Source organism: Sceloporus occidentalis, unplaced genomic scaffold (assembly GCF_023333645.1).
Source record: "Sceloporus occidentalis isolate IW3139 unplaced genomic scaffold, rSceOcc1.0.p SCAF_13, whole genome shotgun sequence".
NCBI lineage: Eukaryota > Metazoa > Chordata > Lepidosauria > Squamata > Phrynosomatidae > Sceloporus > Sceloporus occidentalis.
This window is the reverse complement of record NW_028316993.1, coordinates 14,730,772-14,750,551: the sequence shown is the minus strand read 5'-3', so window position 1 is coordinate 14,750,551 and position 19,780 is coordinate 14,730,772. Positions and strand designations below refer to the sequence as shown.

Genomic DNA, 19,780 nt, shown 5'->3' with positions numbered 1-19,780 from the left:
CCCTCTTTTCCTGAACAGTTCTACCAAGCCACACTTGTGGAAATCCAGGAAAGCTCCAAAATGGGATCCAGCAGGGGACCACCTTCAGCATTGGGGACAAAGTGCGCTACAGCTGCAACCCAGGCTTCTTTCTGGAAGGACATGCACTGCTCACTTGCCATGCGAGCTCTGAAAACACAGCCTCCTGGGACTTCCCTCTGCCCTTCTGTCGAGGTAGGTCTCCTTCCTTTTCTTTTATTCTTGGGCCAGGGCTGTAAACCCTGCCTCAGGTCACCCTTGCTTAGCAAAAGGTGCAATGCAAACTAGAGATGTAAATCCCGAACTATGTTGGCCTCACCTGCAAGGTCAAATAATTATTGCAGGAGAAAAGGACCATTTCTGAACAGTATGCTCCCTGTCTCCAGTGTTCAAACACCCCACCGTGTACTGGTTGGTTATTTTGCTTAGAAGAATAGAAGAAATATATTTTCCTATGCAAGAAACGTGTTTTATGCAAAAACAAGCAAAACCAAACAACAACCCTTTGCAAGATCCTTAGTGCATATCCAAGAAATCACTACCACAGCCATACAAAGGAATCTAGCAAGTAGGTACAGAGGTGACATAAATGATGTACCCCAGCAAACCCCCAAAAGCCATATTGTGAAAACACTTACTTCTCAAGACTGGTCTGGGAGAACCTTCGATCTCATGCCGGAGGTAAGTTCCCCAGATTCTCGTGAGGCTTAATAACCCTTGAGACACTATCTTTCTCTGACGGAGCAATTATTCAGCATAATTTATCCTCTTTTTTGTCAATTCTAGGGAGAGGGAGTCAAGCCCTGCCTCAAGCAATTAGAAATGCGATTCATTTTCCCGATTCGCTTTTGTAATGTCAGCAGTCACTGGGAACCGATTTTCAAATATGTATTACCAGCCATAAGGGATAGTTAGAGTTGTGCTTTTTGAATAAAAGCTATGCGGTTTGTTTGTTTGTTTGTTTGAGAATTGGGATACCGTGTTTGGCACAGGTTTGGGGTTCTTTTTAAGTACTCATTCCACACCTCCTGAGACAAGTTGGTAAACAAAGCACATTGTGCCTTAGAAATTCACAAGATCTGCGACACCTTTCAGCGGCAGAAATTTCACACAAGCAAGTATGCAATTTGGAAACTGGAAGAGGTAAAAATATATGCAGTTGAAAAATGCACATCAGGTGCTTTGGAATATGGGAAGATCAACGAAAATATATGTACATCGCTACAGTGCCTGTGCAGTTCTGTGCCCTCCTCTGGCAAATACCTAGCCTGGGTAGGAAACTAAGAGGAGGAAGAAATGGCTGGCCTGAGCTGCAAGGGGGAAGGAAACAAGCTGATCTTACAATATGGAGCACAACCACATTTCCTTTCCCCTCACAGCCAAGACCTGCCACTTGTTCATCCTCTAAGTAACTACCCCACTCCTTCCTTTTTGCCAGCAAATCACAGCAGAAGTAACCTCTCCGGCCTTGGCAGATATCTGGGGGAAAGTCTTTGGTGAGGCGCAAGAAGCTAGATGCATCTCATCCAAAAGAAAATGCACCTGTATCTAACCCAGAGCTATGTGTATGTGCCTTCAAGACACCTGTCAGTTTATGGCAATCTATGAATTTCATAGAGCTTTCTTAGGCAAATACAGCCAAGGGTCTGATTAGAGGAATGTTATTATTGTTGTTCTTAGCTCAATATTGCAAGAGGGGGGGCCTGCTACGACGGCCCTTGCAGAATCGTCTCCCGTTGTGTATACAGAAAGACCAGGGGATTCCAATAAATGGAACTGAGACGGATATAATAACTAGATGTCTAATTTATTGAAATGGGAAAGCACACTCAATGCGCATACATACACACATTCATTCAAGGCTCAGGAAAATGAGAGGTTAGCTTGGAATAGGATTTTAGGCTTCACTAATGGTGATACGTACCAGAACGTAGACTCCCTCCAGGAATCCAAATGGAATATGACAGAGATGGCATGAGGCTCAGCCATGGAATGACTGGCCAGGAGTCAGGAGCCAGGTCAGGGTTCAAAGGGACATAGCTTCCCCCTGAAATCCAGACTGGCCCAGTGAACAGGCAAAAGTCTGGGGTTCTTATAGGGGCAAAAGGCCCATTGCTGGCAAAGGTGTTTAATTACTTTCTTTACACCTGGATGTTCCTGTCTGATTGTCTTAGTGGTCTTAAGCTGCTCAGAGAACAGACCCAAGGAGGGGGCAAGAGCCTCAGGGGAGGCAAACATTTGCTCTTCCTGGTCCTTTGATAATCCTCTTATGCGACTCCCTGGACTATCTAGAATGTTAATGAAGGAATTTCCCCACTGGGGTGGTGTACATGTCCCCTCGCTTTGCTGGCAATGGCAGACAGGCTACTAGAGTTCATCTAGGTGTCATTAAGGGCTATCATTTATACCAAAATTTATATGGAGCAGCATGGGTAACAGCAGGGAATCCGTTCCAGACCCCATAAAGGAAATAATGTGTATGCTGGAGCCCCATTAATGGGGCTCATGCCTGTGGTGCAGTGCAGCTCACATGCCTCAGTTGCGCGCCCCATTATTTCTTCCGGGGGATGCCGAGACTTTTTCCGGCATGGCTTTCAGCGTATGCTGAAAGCCATGTATGTTGCACCCGTGTATGACATGGGCACACTGTATTATTTACAGATGGTTTTGTTAATTCCTTCCTCTGACATACCACCTCTTAAGTATTCCTTGTCTAAGAAAGCTCTGTGAAATTCATGGGACTGCAATAAGTCTATAGCACCTGGTATTCCTTGGCAGTCTCCCATCCAAATAATAACAAGGGTTGGCCCTGCTTAGCTTCCAAGATCAGACAGAATCTGGTGCCTTTAAGGTATTTCAGCCCTTTTTAACCCAGAGTTACTCATGCATAATTCACCAACAGGTTTCTGATCAAAGTGTACAAAAACGAACATGAATGTCAAGCCAATACAAACAAACGCTGAGACTAGAACGAAGTTGGCCTTCAAAGAAATGGAATAAAATGGAGAGTGAGAGTTTTTCATGTCCATGATTTAGCACATTTTTTTCTCTATACCTCCAAAGAGTTACAACAGACAACAAGGTTTGACTGCAGCCTGCTTAAGATGCTATACAGTCTTTTTCCATTTCCTTTAAGCATCTATAGAAAAGCTTCTTTGTCACCGCAGCCTTCCCTCTCCCCCACAGGAGTAGCCAGACATTAAATGTATTGAAGCATAGAACTTGTTTTACCCAATATCTACAACAATCAGAGACATTTCATTCCTCTCCTTATCCCCACCCACTGTCGGTCCTCAGCATCCTTCAGTCAAGTATCTCGTATTGATTCCTTTTATTGGCTCTTGGTTCATGAAATCGATTAGCAATCATACAATGATGCATAGATCTTGCATTTAAATTAAGCAAAGATGCTTGGCTGGTGATGTATAATTCTTGGGGGTTTCCTTCTGCAGAGTCACATAGCTATGAAGTATGTGGCTGGCTGGGTTTTTATCTTGTGCTTATCTGCTCCTGCCTCCTTCTTACCAGTGTCCTGAATATAAGGCGCAGAGCTGATGTAGCTGGATTGGTAGCAGAGAGGCCCTAACTGTTCCACCTCCTTCATTTTTCATCTCTTAAGTTAGCCCCATCCATCTTGACTCCTTAGCGGAACTTCATGCTGAGTTGGTGCTTCCACCAAGCAACCTTATTTTTCAACTTGGCTGTAGGAAATAATAATTTCATCTTGGTGCTCAGCGCTGGATCGAGTTTTTGTTTTAATTTAATTCTTCTTCCCCCTTTGCAAGAGTAGAGAGAGGAAGCTAGACTAGCAAAACCAATCTTGCATGTAGAACTGAGTCAAGGCTATTTTCTAATCCCATAGCACTGTGGTCTGAATTGTCTCCCATTCCCATATCAGCACTGAATTAAAACCTGATCCTATTCAAAACGCTAGATGCTAGTTATAACCAGAGCCGACCTAGTGATTGAATGGGATTTATCTATGCGTTTACTCACCATTCAACAATTGATGGATCTACTCTAGCTTAGAATAATTGATGGAATTCCAGCCATAGATTTTGGTGGTCAAGATTTTGGGTTGTGGGTTTGTGGTTTAATATTCCCCTGTACACTCTTTGGGTGTATTTCAGGAGTGTTTGAGTTGTGTATTCTTACCCAGAAAGGGATGGTATTAGATGGCCCTTGGGCTTTGCTTTAGGGTAGGACATCAATGTTTTAAATAAATAAATGCACCATTGCAAGTAGCTGCAGCGTAGTTGAGGTTCATTCTACTTGACTATAAGTGATCCTCCTGTCTGCAGCAGGTGCCAGTTCAATTCCTGGTGTCTCCACTTTAAAAGGTTCAGGTAATAGATGGCGTAAAATCTCTCTCTCTCAACTTCTGGAGACTTTCTGCAATCCCAGGTGGACAGTGTTTGGCTAGATGGGGAAATAGTCTAACCTAGTATAAGGCAGTTTTCTATCTAATCACTTCTTCACAGTGTGATGGTGCTGGAACTTTGGAGGTAGGTGCCTCTTGACCCAGCATATCCTGAGCCCTTGAAACCTGGAGAGTCATTAATCATCCCCCCAGTGCAGCTTGATCTTGAATTATGCATGCACTATAGATACCTTTTTGTGCTGCTGTGTTGGATTGGCTTGCATCTTTCTGGTGGATGGGAAGGGTTTTTTTCCCCCTTCTTTTTTTTGCAGTGAGTCTCATACATAGAACTGCAGGGTTGGAAGGAACCATGGAGGCCATCTAGTTGAGCCCTTGGCCCAATGCACAATCTGCGGTCCAGGATGAAAATGCAGTATCCCCAACAGATGACTGTCAAGCCTCTGACTAACAATGCTCTCAGAGGCCCACATGTTTTGTTTAACAGGTAACAAGATATATACAGTGTGTGTGTGTGTGTATATATACACGCATATACATACACACACATATATATAGTGTAGTGGTTTAAGCATTGGACTATGACTCTGGAGATCAAAGTTCAAATCCTCGATTGGCTACGGATTGGGTGACTTTGCTGACCTTGGACAGGTCACACACTCTCAGCCTCAGAGGATGGCAATGGCAATAACAATGGCAATGACAATGGCAATCGCAAACCCCCTCTGAAGAAACTTACCAAGCAAACCCCATGGCCTTAGGGTCTCCATAAGTTGGAAATGACTTGAAGGCAGACAACAACAACAACAACAAACCAGTTGCAGTAAGCCTTCCTGACACCAATGATGTATGAATCGGTGTGCAAGCCATTCCACACTTATGTGGGTACAGAAAAAATAATGAACCCCCCCCCCCAAAAAAAAAAAACCTACATCTAAGTAGAAATGCCTAGGATAGGACTGTATATCTATTTCCCACCTTTGCCACTTTCACATCTACTCACCTGTAAATCCATGATGTCCCACTTTTGCATTACTCCATGACTTTTAAAAAATCCATATTACAAAGCTGTCATATTCATTATGTATCTTAATAGGTCTCTTAAGTATGTTCACATTTTCTAAAGGAGTTTTCTCTCAAAATGCACACTTATCTCAAAATGAACATTTCAAAACCCATTGCCATTTAAAGTACTAAAGGCAGAGTTGCAACTTTAGGACAGCTCCAAACTGCAGAAGATAACTACATTTTTCCCAATCTGGAGAGGTAGAAGATCTATCAAAATCCAGAAAGGCTGGATTTCTCAAGTACTGCTTCTCTTGTTATTGCAAAACCAGAATATTTGTCTTATGGAATAAAAAACCATTGTTTCGTTTCAAGGCTAAATAGACAGAATCAAAGCGTCTGATTATTTCTAATTCACAGTTTCAGTTCCAAACTAGAGTTTCACTTTGAAATTCCACTCATCAAGAATGGCAGGTTTGACAGCAATACAGAGTCTACTAGGAAGTCTCTAAAAGCTACCATTCTTTCATATGTAGCTTTGTGGAATAAATTCTTACATTACAGTTCATAACATGAGTGCAGGATCAGTCTTTCACCTGCCCTGGATAATAGTGGTATAAGAAAGATGGAATATTGGGTGCGGCCCCTAAAAGACCTTGGGCAAACCAAATTGAGTTCAAGATGTTGAGATTCAGACCTTAAAGTCCTAAATTCTTGGCTATAGAAGGTGACTTCATCCTCCCATATTTTAAATTGGAGATCTGTTTATGGAGTCCTCTCCTAGGTCCCTCCACCTTCAGAAAGCAGGCTGATAATGCAGCAACTACTAAATGCCTTTCCTATCATTAGGTTTGGTAGACATTGATGGTTTACCACTGCAGCAAAAAATCAATCCATCATCATCATCATCATCATCATCATCATCATCATCATCATCATCATTTTCTAAGGTCTCCTTGGATATTTGTTTACAACTGCTTTTATTGATTTATCCCCAAACTTCACCCCAATTTTATTGCTTCTTGGATCGTTTCTTGTTGGGGCTCCTGGAGATATTTTCCTACCTTCTTCAAATGTATTCAGTCTTCCTTCAAAACTCCTCAGATCTCCTCCAGGCCTAACTAAGAGTGCATCTACACTGTAGAAATAATGCCGTTTGATGCTACTTTAGGTACTGTAGCGCCATTCTATGCAATCTTGGATTGTGCAGTTTTACAAGGCCTTTAGCTTTCTCTTCCAAACAGTGCTTACAAAATTGCAAATGCCAAGATTCTGTAGGATGGAGCTGTGGCAGTTAAAACAGTATCAAACTGCATTATTTCTACATAGATGTACCCTCAGAGGTACCCAAACCATTCTGAATCCAGCGACAACTTCAATGGTGTATGGCTCTCTTCCAGATAAATTAGACTACTGTCCTTGCCAGATTTATTATGGCCTAAATCCAATTGTTAGTTCCAATGAGAGGTGACTCAGTTGAATCAAGCATCAAATAATAAATCCATACTACTTTCATAAATTCCATTGATTTAATCGGCTTACTCTAGCTGGAACTAATATTTGGATTTAAACCATTATCTTCCCCAAGAATTTCACAGGGTTTTTCTTCTTCTTCTTCTTCTTAGGAAGCCCCTCTCACATCTGCCTTCCATTTTGTTCTATGCAGAAAAAAAAATCAACCTGGATTAGTAGATTAAAAGATGCACTGGGTTAATCTATAGCTATTAACTGTGAAAGTGGCATGGATTCAACTCTTCTAGAGTAGCCACCTCGATGCTGATATCTTCCAGATGGCTGTGCCGCTTGGGGACAGTGGGTTCTGTAGTCTGAAACATCTGGAGCATGCCAGCTGGGGGAAAAACAACTATTTGAGTTTGCTTTCTTCAACAGTAGAAGCTGTTGTGTTTGCTTTTCCCTCTTGTGACGGGGTGATTTGCAAAGGTTAAAGAAAAGAGGGACTTGGGTTTCTTTGACTTTTCTTCTCGCTGTTTGTATCCACATCTTTGTGAGCATTAGTCTTTTATTTGGCAGCTAAGAACAGTCACTTTTGGTGACAGCAGGGATTCTCCATTATGCACCGCCACCTGCAGCACATTAGAGGAAGAATTGCCCTGGAGAATAGTCACCCTATTCTGGAAATTAGTATCATATCCTTGCACAGCCAGTTCTGGATTTGTATGTCTCCTAAAGAAATTGATTGTTTCCCACATCGACTACGTTCTTCTCTCGCTTTTTCCTGTTCCAATAAGTTCTGCTCTGTCAACTCAGATGTGTCCTCCAATCCAGCATTATGCTGAGTTTCCTCACTTAGCCTGGAAACCAGTGGAAGAAATTATGGCTTGCATTCACTGGGAAACCGGAAAGGTCAACGGCTGGCATTTTGTACATGAGCTATACCAGTGGGTTCACATTTTCAAGGCATTGGTGTGGAAAGGAAAACAAAGGGTTAAATCCACAGTCATGTACTGTAAATATTTGCGCATGGAGATATGCTGTGAGTGCTACACGACTTCCATGGAAAATAGCAGTATTGCACCATACACATCAATGACTGGGTGCCATTACAGGATACACAGTACAATGGACCCTTGGTATACATTGGGGTTTGGTTCCTGGAGCCCAAGTGGATACCAAAATCTGTGGATACTCAAGTCCCATTATATACAGTGAGGTCGTAAAATGGTGCCCCTTATATAAAATGACAAAATCAAGATTTGCTTTTTGGAATTTACACAATTTTCAAGACATTGGTGGTTGAATCCACGGATTAAAAAAATGGAGGGCCAACTGTACGTGATATACAACCTTAGTTCTAAGTATACAATGCACAACCACAATGAGCAATGTGCAATTTGCTAAGACAAGGTTCAGATGAATGTGCTGTCTCTGCAACTCTGCTTCTGCCACTATCATCATGATATATCTGTTGTGCAATTGTGACTTTTTGGCCCCGCATGCATAGCATGACTTACATGTGCATATGTCCCCAATTCTGGCCATAGTCTCCTGGCTCTATCAGCCGATTTCATCAATCCCTGACTTCCTTCATAGTCGCAGCACCCATGGCCTTTTCCCTCTGCAAGTGCCATAACTGCTGCCAGTATAGCTATGCCAACTCAGTGCTCCAAAAAGTATTTCACTCTACACTTTGTCATCCTGTGTGACAGCAAATTATCCTTGCAGAAATGACTTTGGGGTGCTAATTTTCTTCTTGAAGGAAGCAACAAGTAATTTTAGCAATTTTCTTCTCTCGGTAAGAAAGCATTCAAAAACAGTGCAGTTTTTGAAGACTATTCACACTTTAAGACATATTCTGCACAAGTGTTGGAAATTATATTTTTTAATACAGGAAACATCATTTTTTGGGGGGGGAGGGGACCTTTGACATTCCAGTTGTTGCTGATCTATCTGAGTTATGACAGCTCTCCATTGGTTATGCTGGGATGGGCTGATGGGAATTGGAGTTCAACAGTACCTGAGGACCACTGTTTCTTAAGACCCAATTCAGGTGGTGATTGGTATATTTTAGGATGTCAGCTTGGTTAATGTATGGATGTTAATGAAGCTTCATTACCGGTCCTGGACAGCCAGCCCTCTGTATCCACAAATTCTTTATCCACAGATTCAACCATCCATGACTTGAAAAGATATTTTAAAAAAATACATAAATTCCCAAAAGCAAACCTTGATTTTGCCATTTTATATAACGGACACCATTATACTATGCCATTGTCTTTAATGGAACTTGAACATCCATGGATTTTGGTAACCGCGGAGGATCCTGGAACCAAACACCAAAGGTCCACTGTATTAACCAAGTTCAGATCCTAAAGGAAGTTCTAAAATTCACATCCTAATTGCAATTCTAAATGGATATCTAGATTCCTGGAGGCTTCTGGGAGCAACAGTTCTCCTTTTTTTCCTGGCAAGATAGTTACATGGGTAGATAACGGTTGCTGTTATTTGCTGTCAGGTTGGTTCCAGCTTATGATGACCCTAGGAATGGGAGACCACCATGAACACCAACAGCTTTGTTCAGGTCTTGAAAGTGCAGCATGATGGGTTGCTAGATGGAATCAGTCCACGTATAATGTGGTCTTGGTCTTTAATGTAATATTAAAGATGGATGGACGGACGGATGGACGGATGGACAGACAGATAAAACTGTGGTGATGTTAGTGTTAGGAGAGGCAACCCACAAGCCACAGAAGATCCACTCCAATCTGTTTTAAAACCTTCTTTTGTGCCAGACAGAGATGGCATCCTTGCTGAGTGTTGGGCAGAAAAGCTTCTCTTAAAGTTGAAAGTTCAGTAATTACTGTCTTAAGAGTAAAACTGTGCTGATGGATTAGGGGCAGAGATGTTAAATAAAAGAAGAATGGGTATCCCAATAAACAGTCAGTTGCTAAGAGGGCAAGACAAGCCAATAGGTTGACTGTGGCACTCCATCATGCCTTTCCATGTAACAATTCCAGATTTTCCTCATCCCTTGTAACTTGCAGCACAAGCCTAGGCATGGCTTCAAGAAAATCTGTCTCTCTGCGCTCATGGGGGCTTACTCCTAGGAAAGTGTGGGTATGATGGCAGCAATAGTAGCATGTGAACAAAGCATTTAGTAAGATAAGTGCAGCCATGAAAAGTCATTGGGGTCTTTGTAGAACATGGAGTTGGATTCTCAGGTCTCGGGATAGTAACTAAAGCATTCCTATTACATTTTGTCTATTATATTTTATTAATTATTGTATTTATTGTATTTATAATATATCCTCCTCCTAGGAACTCAAGGTGGCATATGTGGGTTTACCCTCCCTAGCATACCCCCATTTATTGTTTTAATGCTCTGCAAACCACCATGTAATCCTTTGATTAAGGGCGGCGTACAAATTATTTAAATGGCTGCATACATAAAAATATTAATGTCACTGTTAGCTTGCTTGAGAACAGCAGTTAGTCTCTCAGCATCCTCTCAGGAACTTAAGCCCTCTCAGGGAGTATTAAATCCAACTTTTCAAGCCTGAGCTGCGCATGGTTCTGAGCAGAACTGAGAAAATAATCGCTTATTTTCATTAGCTCTGGCAGTTGGAGGTCAGCTTCCTGAAACGTGCCTGTTGTCGCTTTGTTGAGACCATTGCTGATGCAAAGTCGGGGTCTTCGAGAGAAATTAAATTGCCAAAGTCTATCTTAAGCTGCTTATCTAATCTGGTTTTGCAAAGCGCTCGGATCGACCGAATCAAAAATGGCAGGATGGGAGCATCTAAAGTGTTTCAGCAAACAAAGCAACATATCTCTCACAAGAGCAAAAGAACAACCTTGAGGGATGAGACCAAAGGCCTATCCAGGCCATTGTTCGGCTTCTATGGTGGCCAACAAGTTGCCAGTAGGAAGCCCACAAGACAGACATGAAAGCAACAGTGCCGTCTACTTTTGCTCCCCATTAGCTTGAATATTCAAAGATATACGGTCAAGGATTGCCAGATTAGTACCACCCCAGGCCTTGAGATTTCCAGGGCAAATCCTGAGACCAAAGGAAGATCCCTGGTGGTGTCATTATGCACGATCCATTAAGTATCAACCACAGTTTGTCACTGCATATCTAAAGGTCTAACAAAGGAGAATATACACTCACCCCTTGGAACTCATGGGGGATCTGTTCCAGACACACACTCCCGCAAGTTCCAAAACTCGCATATATTCAAACCCCATAGGCTTGAATGGGGCACATGCAATGTGAGGCAATTGCCATAGGCACGTGCCCCATTGAAGTTAATGGTGGTCATCTCTCCGCGGATTTTCAAGTCCGCAGGTTTCAAGTCTGCGGACATGGGGGGGGGGACTGTATATGTGTGAGCATAGAGATTAAAAAGCAAACCAACAATACTTCTCCCACATTTGTCCGGCATCCCAAAAGGATGCCATTAATTGCACCATGTAGAAGTAATGCATTTTGACACTGCATTAAGTGTCAGCCTTTCTGGCCGAAGAGTACTGACCACTGTAGTCCAAACAGGTACCTTTTTTCACAGCTCTGCCTTTGCAAGTCAGTTTGCACAAACGGACTGAAGATTGGATCAGCAAGTACACATTGCAACAACAATTCTAATAGGTAGTATAAAACAAGCCAAATATGAGATGCTTCAGCAATATGTATCAATATGCAAGAGCAGGATGGCTCGCCAGGCTTATAGCAGGAAGAAAAAGGAACACTTAGTATAGAACATGTATACTTTAATCTCTGTTAATGAACAACACTGCTTGTTTCAATTTCCTCTTAACACTGATATTAGGTTTCAGCAACTCAGTCTACATTACCGCCTTATTCTTCCTTTTGTGACTGTTTGACTCAGATGCCAACACAGAGTCCTTCTCTGAGGTTGCTCTATCGATAGGTATATTCTGGAATGTGGGAGGAAATTCTCTGTTTAAAATCTATAATGTTTTTCTGGATCTCATTTGCATTCCAGTCCTATTGATTATTCCTATCAAGTTGCAAGGCTATGATTTTTCTTCCCTCCTGGAAATAAGTATGGATTTTCTGTACACAGGTTTTTATGCCAGCATGGCCAGCATGGTGTAGTGGTTTGAGCATTTGGCTACAACTTTGGAGACCAGGGTTCGAATCACCCCCCCCCCCCCCCGCAACCATGGGAACTTACCGGGTGACCTTGGGGAATTTGCACACTCTCAGCCTCACAATAGGTCTGTGATAGGTTTGCCTGTCTCAACAACAACAACAACAACAACAACAACAACAATGCATTTTGCACATTTTATGTAATGTGTGTATTTTTGTGTGCACATTTCCCCCAGCAATTAAAGTGCGGTTGGTGTACATTTTCCAGGGGCACACATGTGCAGCTGCTCAAAAAATGTATGCATGGGCTCATAGGTGCAACATTTACCACCCACCATAAAAACGTGTGGATTTTTGAGTTGTGAAAATGTTAAAATGTATACCTGTAAAAATACCATCATGTTCTCTATAATGTAGATGGGTTCCAGAGCATCCTCCCTAGACCCTAGATCCCTGATCCATGATCTGAGTCTGCTAGGGATGGGAAAGAATTCAGAAAATGCAAAACAAAATTGTAATAAAAGGGGGGCATAAAAATGTGTGTATATATATATATATATATATATATATATATATATATATATATGGAACGTATCTAGGAAAATGTATGAAGATATGTACATTAGTTTAAAATGTATGTAAAATTATAGATTTTGGGGAAAAGGTATGCACCAAAAGGGTCATAATTTGATATGAAACTGGGCTGGAAGGAACTAGAAGGCCGCAGGGAGGATTGTTTGAAACGCAACAAATAGAAAACGGACTGATTTTCAGATCCTTGTTTGTTATCCATGACCCTGACAGCCAACAGAGGTTTGATTACATCACCCTCAGCTCTCTGGGAAAAGATAAAATGAAACAAAACAAAACGGTGCCTTCTGCTATTCCCCCAATTCCTGCTGAGCAAATAGGCATCACTAGTTTGTTTGCTGACTTTAAGCAGAGCTGATGGGTTTATGAGTCCATTTGGCAGTTGAGCACAGATTCAGCAAGCCGGCCAAAGGGAGCCGAGAACATTTGTAGTGCTGTTTTGTAAAGCGTATCAAATATGCATTATCTCATTAAAATGGCCTTGGCTATTATAACACGAAAGAGTGCGCTGTGTACCAAAGCGTACATGTGTGTGTGTGTTCTATGTGCATTTTTGTGTGTGTGTGTTTTTATCCCGGGCTGCCAACAGGCCTTTCAATACGTTGCAACAATAAGTTTATAACTGAGCTCATCAGATGTCCATAAATGCTTATTGTTCAGCATAGGAAGCTGTTAATATTTTTTTAAGGATTTCTTTTTCTTTTGTTTTGTTTAAAATTAAAGATCCAGAAACAAAGGGGAAATTGCTTTGGAAAAGGCCAGCTGGTTTGTGGTGATTCAAGAGGGGGGTCTGACACAATAGTTTTACTCTGAGGCCATGGGATGGTTTCCAAAGAGTCGCTCACGGTGAAATAATTGCCAGAATTAAAAATTGGCACTTCATATCATATCCTTGTGTATTCAGCGACTACCTTAAGGCTGAAATAGCATTTCCACACACTTTTGATTATTACCGTTTTCAGAAAGACTCCTCATCTTAAACGGTAATGCCCAAAATCCTGCGTAAGATTGAGTTGTGTAGATCTCTGTATGTGAAATCGCATGTTGATTGTGCTCCGTGTCTCTTGTGTTGAATCACAGTGTTGCCCAATGGACTGCACAGCCAAATGAGTTTGTTGTTTTTGTTGTTGGTACACACCTTCAAGCCCTCTCCAAATTAACATACGGCGAGAAATATAACAAGGCCATTTTGTTGTGGGAGCAATACTGGGACCTAGAATTTCCATTGCCAGAAGAGACTGACTGCTTTGACATGACATCACTGCAAATATTCAGGGGAAGGAGACTTAAACTCAAGAGGAATAACTGAACAGCAGCAACAACACTAACAACGAATCATAAAATCATCAAGTCATTAAAATGATTGAGTCCAACCTTGGTGCAAGAACTCAAGATGGAGAAATCCCAGCAAGCAGTAGTTGTTGTGCTGTGCCTTCAAGTCATTTCTGACTTTTGGTGACCCCATCATAAGGTTTTCTAGTCAAGATTTATTCAGAGAAGGTTTGTCATGCCCTTCTCCAAGGCTGAAAGAGTATAGCTTGCCCAAGATCACCCAATGGGTTTCTTGGTCAAGCTGGGAATCAAAGCCTGATCTCCAAAGTCATAGTCCAGCGCTCAAACCACTACACCATGCAGGTAGCTGTCCACCCTCTTTTTGAAGACATTCGGAGAAGGAGACTCACCATGTCTCAAAACAAATGGCTCCATTTCTGAATTACCTACAAGAAGTTCTTTCTAATGATCAATCAAAATCTATCTTCCTGAAACTTAGAACCATTAGATCTGGCCCTATCATCTGAGGCAACCTACATCCTTCCTTTCTGTGATAGCTCTTGAGATCTTCTCTTCACCGGGTTGAACATGTCCCCAAGTCCCCCAAACTTTCCTCATACATTCTCCATCAGCCTTGTTGCCTTCCTCTGAACCTGCTCCAACTTGTCTGTAGCCTTTTTAAAAGGAGGCACCAGGAACTGAATACAGTACTCTAGATGAAACATGACTAGTATATAGTATAGACTATATGTTCCTTTGACTTGGAAACTATGGTTCTACCAATCCAGGATAAATTACACTTTGCCTTATTTGCTGCAGCGTCACGCTTGGGGCTCACAGTTCAACCTATGATCAGCACAGTCCTAAACTCAAGAGGAAGGGTTTATTGTTAGAAAACAATAGATTTATCCTAGCGTTCCACAAGCACTTCAGATGAATAAGTGTTCACAATGTCTAGCCCGAGAGAGCTCCTTGACTAACGCATCAGAAACAGCCATTGTGCGGCATGTACTGTAAAGTTAACAGGCGTTCGCTGGTACCTTCTCTTTTGACAGCACTCGAATGCGGGAAAGTGACATGCCACCACAATGCAAGTCAAATTAATTCTTGGTTTCCCTTTATCTTCCGCCCCATGTTTTCTCTTTCGCTTGATCCTCCTACTTTATTTGCTCTAATAGCTTTGTGTTAATAGAGTCAGCTTGTACAGGAAGATAACCTGTGGCAAGCAGAGGATCTGGTGCGGTTTCTGAAGAGCACACGCTGTCAGCTTCACTGAGATGCCTCCCTCCCTTCAAAGGCGGGGGTATTTATTTATTTATTCTTGTGTAGGGCATCCCTTCCTTTGCATCTTAATGGTGCTCTCACAAGTGGTACTCATGCAAAGAATGAGAAGCTTGTGTTCACTGTATTCATATATTGTCCTGGAAGTCTTCTGATGTCATAGCTCCAGAGTGAGACTTCCCATGTTGAAAGGATGTGCCGATGCGCTCCAAAAAGGTGAGGAAAAAAGGGATTCCCCTTAGTACCAACTCCAGGTGGTCACACGCTTAAGAAGACCAAGCTCAAAAGGGACCAAGCTCACCATTCCTACCAGAGGTGGTCACAGCCCAGACTCCAACCCAGCGGAGATCATCCAGTTGGAGCCAAACGCTACTGAAATAGTTAACTCCCTTAATTTCAAGAGACTTCTTCCAATGCAGTAATCCATCCAAAATGATGTACAGTCCTATTTATATTTGGGTTTAGGGTTGTCAGTTGCTACAGCGGCAGTATTTGAGCCTTGTTGTTAACTGTCTTTGAGTTGACCTCAACTCATGGTGACCCTGTGGATGAGACATCTCCAAGACCCCCTGTCCTCCACTGCTCTGCTCAGGTCCTGCAAATTCAGTCCCATGTCCTCCTGGATTGAGTCTATCCATCTGGGGTGTGGTCTTCCTCTCTTTCTACTACCTTCTACCTTTCCTCGCATCATTGTCATTGCCAGTGAGCCATGCCTTCTCATGAAGTGGCCAAAGTATAACAGCTTCATTTTCATCATCTTGGCTTCCAGGGAGAGTTCAGACTTGATCTGTTCTACCACCATTTTGTTTGTCTTTTTTGGCTATCTAAAAGGATTGTTTTATTTGTCTTTAAAGTGTTGTTTTAATGTGTGTGTGTGTGTGTGTATGTTGTGATCCCAGATTAGGAGAAAGGCAGGATAAAAGTGAAATTAATAATAATAATAATAATAATAATAATAATTCCATGGTATTCTCAGCACTCTTCTGCAAGAGGGTTCACACATAAAAAATTTGGAACTGCTGTTGTGGTTGTTGCTGTTTACCTTCAAGGTGTTTATGACGTATGGCAACCCTAAGGCAGGCCTATCATGGGATTTTCTTGGCACAAAGTTATTCAGAGGGGGTTTGCTTTTGCCTTTCTCTGAGGCTGAGCAGAGATTCGAACTCCGGTTTCCAAAGATACTCCAAACCACTACTGGCTGGCTCTCGTGTATTCACTTATTTAATTTATGTGTCATTGTTCCAAGAACAGCTTTTACATGGGGGCCCTATTACATGAAACCATTCCCGGATGCAACAACATTAATCCTTGCCGTCTCCCTCCTGTTGAAGACTATAGCCAGGACCGGCTTGGTGAGACAGCCCCTCAAAGATTATCCAAATCAATCCTGCTTCCACCTTGAGACTGGGTTTTGTTTGTCTTGCCATGGCTTCTACAATTTTCACTGACATATGTGTTACAAAAACAAAAAGATAAAAAAACTCACCTTGCTGTCTGTGTGCAAAATGAGTGTCATTTTCCCTTTGTGAAGTTAAACAAATACAGCAGACACATCAGGGCACGTTGATGGATTGCAAGGAGCAAAACATCCCAGCCGTTGCTACAACTTTAACTACAAGGCAGCAATTATTCCATTTTCCAGTGCTGCACCCCCGCCATCCCCACAAAGTGCACAAGAAATACTTGCAGACAATGCCCCTATTGTGGTTGTTTGCACTAAGGGCACAACAATATAGGTATATAATTTAAAAACAAACAGTGATTCTGACAGGTTTGTTCTGAAGGCAGAAGCTGACATGTTTTGCTAATTCATTAATACAGTTCTGTTTGTTGAGCACAAATATAAATATGTCTTTATGTGTGTGTGTTGTCTGACCATGATACAAGCCACTATATGTGGCATCCTCTGTGGTTGTTGGGTTTTGAGGTAGTGTTTATCAAAGCTTTGTTGTTGTTTTTGTTGTTGTGTGCCTTCAAATCAGTTTGGACTTATGGCGACCCTAAGGCGAACCTGTCATGGAGCTTTCTTGGCACGGTTTGTTCAGAGGAGGGTTGCCATTACCTTTTCCTGAGGCTGAGAGAGTGTGACTTGCCCAAGGTTGTCAAGTGGGTTTCATGGCCGAGCTGGAAATCGAACCCTGATTTCCAGAGTCCAAAGCTAGTCCAAAGCTCAAGCCACTATGCCATGCTGGTTCTTTATGAAAAAGGTCCAGTGTTGGAAAATGTGCATCCCAACTGTACAGAGCCAACTGTATTTGGTTTTAGCTGGGAAACTGTGGCTACCATGTGACAAGCCAGCATCTCAAACCAACTTCAGACAATAGTTTAAGATCCTGGCTTGTTCTGAACTCAGTTAACCGCAACTGCTCACATTGGATGAAATGAGAAATGATGGTTAGCTGAAGAGATCCTGACAGAGGACAGAAAAAGCAAGCCAAGTTCTCGCTGGTACTTTGGCTTATCAAACCGAGTTATGATTGTCCAAATGCAGGTGCATTGTGCAATTTCAGGCTGATAAAAACAGCTGTCAACCTTCTCCTAAGAAAGCTAGTCCGTTCATTCAGAAATGTCTTTAATTCAAGCAGGCGAATGAGCAGCCAGACAGATAGACAGACAGATTGACCTAGTTTTCAGAGCTTCTGTGAACTAGTAAAACCGAAGACGGATCTGCAGATTTTCAGGATGAAATTAATTCTCAAAATAGCATACGTTTCATTTGAAAGTTGTTATTTCCCAATGGAACTCTTGCTATAAACCTCTTCAAAAAAAGCTATTTATATCTGCATCTATAAATACATAGATATAGAGGTAGGGCTTGTTGTTGTTGTTGTTTTAAAAAAACCATGTTTACAGCAAGGATTTCTTTGGGAGGAAATAACTTTCAGTTGAAACGGACTATAAATAGATAGGGATATAGAAGACTTTCGAAGAAATATTGCTATGTTTGCATTCCACGTTTTTCTGAAATATTTGTCAGGGAAGCTTGGTGGATCTGGATACGTCCATAAGGACCTTACCTGGAGTTTAGACCACAATGTTAGTAAATTGGGTTTAACGTCTACTTTTGGTGATTCAGAGGATGACCCCCAAAATAAAATTGGTCTCAGGACAATGCTGGTCTTTCATTTTTAGAGATATAGGGACCACTGTTATAAAGAGCCAGCAAGGCATAGTGGTTTGAGTGTTGGACTATGACTGGAGACGAGGGTTCAATTCCCAGCTTGACCATGAAGCTCACTGGGTGACCTTGGGCAAGTCACATACTCTCAGCCGCAGGGGAAGGCAATGGCAAACCTCCTCTGAACAAATGTTGCCAAGAAATTTATTTATTTACAGTTGGCCCTTCTTATACACGGATTTTTTATACACGGATTCAAGCATACACGGTTTGAAAAAATTCCAAAAAAGTATAAATTTACCTTGATTTCCCATTGTTATAAGGGACACCATTTTGCTATGTCATTATATTTAATGGGACTTGAGCATACATGGATTTTGTTATACACGGGGGATCTTGGAACCAAACCCCAGCGTATAACAAGGGTCCACTGTATTTATTTATTTGCCTCTTGGTGTTGGTGGGCAGAGGAACACTAAGGTAATTTTCCATCATCCCTACCAACCTTTGTGTCACCACCAAATCCAGGTGACAAGTGGACATTTGTATGGCAATGGACGAGCAAACCTATTTCTACAGCCACATTCCAGCAAGGATGGGAGTCCTGTGACCATTCCCTGACCATGATGAGAGCATCCAGGGAGAACACACTCTGTAGACCATTAATCTGATCCTCCTGATGTTTTGGACCCTATCTCCCAGAAGCCACAACCATCTTGACCAGTACTCTGGGATTCTGGGAGCTAGAGTCTAAAACACTTGGAAGAACAGAGTTTGGGCATCATTGTCGCAGACTAAACAAGAAATGGGCATGCTTGTTGTCTTTTGCTTTTGCTAAATGGAATCTTTCTACCTGCTCTCCCTCTCTCTCTGTCTTCCCATGCTGGACTGTCTCAACCCTTGAAAACGGGGGGAAGATATTGGCTTTACCATCAGACTTCTTCAGCACATATGCTTAGTCGTAAGATCCTTTTCAGCAACGCCATTCCTCACTCATCTTGGTGCTTTTCCTTTCAGCCGATGATGCCTGTGGTGGGACGCTCCGGGGGCAGAGTGGGATTATTTCAACCCCCCATTATCCTTCGGAGTACAGCAACAATGCCGACTGCACATGGACCATTCTGGCAGAGCCTGGAGATACCATCGCTCTGGTGTTCCTGGATTTCCAACTGGAGGATGAATACGACTTCTTAGAGGTCACTGGAACAGAGGGATCCTCCTTATGGTAAGAGAGACATGCTGCATCCTTACATTGGTGTCCATTGTCTGCCATGTTTTGATAGCTCTTCTTGTAAGCGTTGGCCTGTGGATCATGCATAACCATCCAAATGAAGAGGAGCTGGTTATAGTGTCTTGGAAAGAATTGCATGCAATTGACTGAAGCAAACTAATGTTGTGCAGGACTGTCTCTGGGGTAGAGATGTAAAGAACAGACATACTTTTTGTGTTCCTCAACAAAAAAGGGTGTCTCGATGCACATGGAGAGACCGCTTGAAGAAAATGGACAAGTGCAATGAGATTATTTATAACTAGGGCATTTTTCACG

The 19,780-nt window shown here is 42.1% G+C and overlaps 1 protein-coding gene across 1 annotated transcript in view; it reads left to right on the top strand.

The window, feature by feature from the left end:
- LOC149305054 (CUB and sushi domain-containing protein 2-like) overlaps positions 1-19,780 on the top strand; it is a 460,431-nt gene that overhangs the window by 144,933 nt on the left and 295,718 nt on the right. The window contains exons 4-5 of the mRNA XM_089478213.1: positions 19-213; positions 19,252-19,459. Coding sequence (XP_089334339.1) covers positions 19-213; positions 19,252-19,459 — 403 coding nt within the window. The remainder of the gene's footprint in view (positions 1-18; positions 214-19,251; positions 19,460-19,780) is intronic.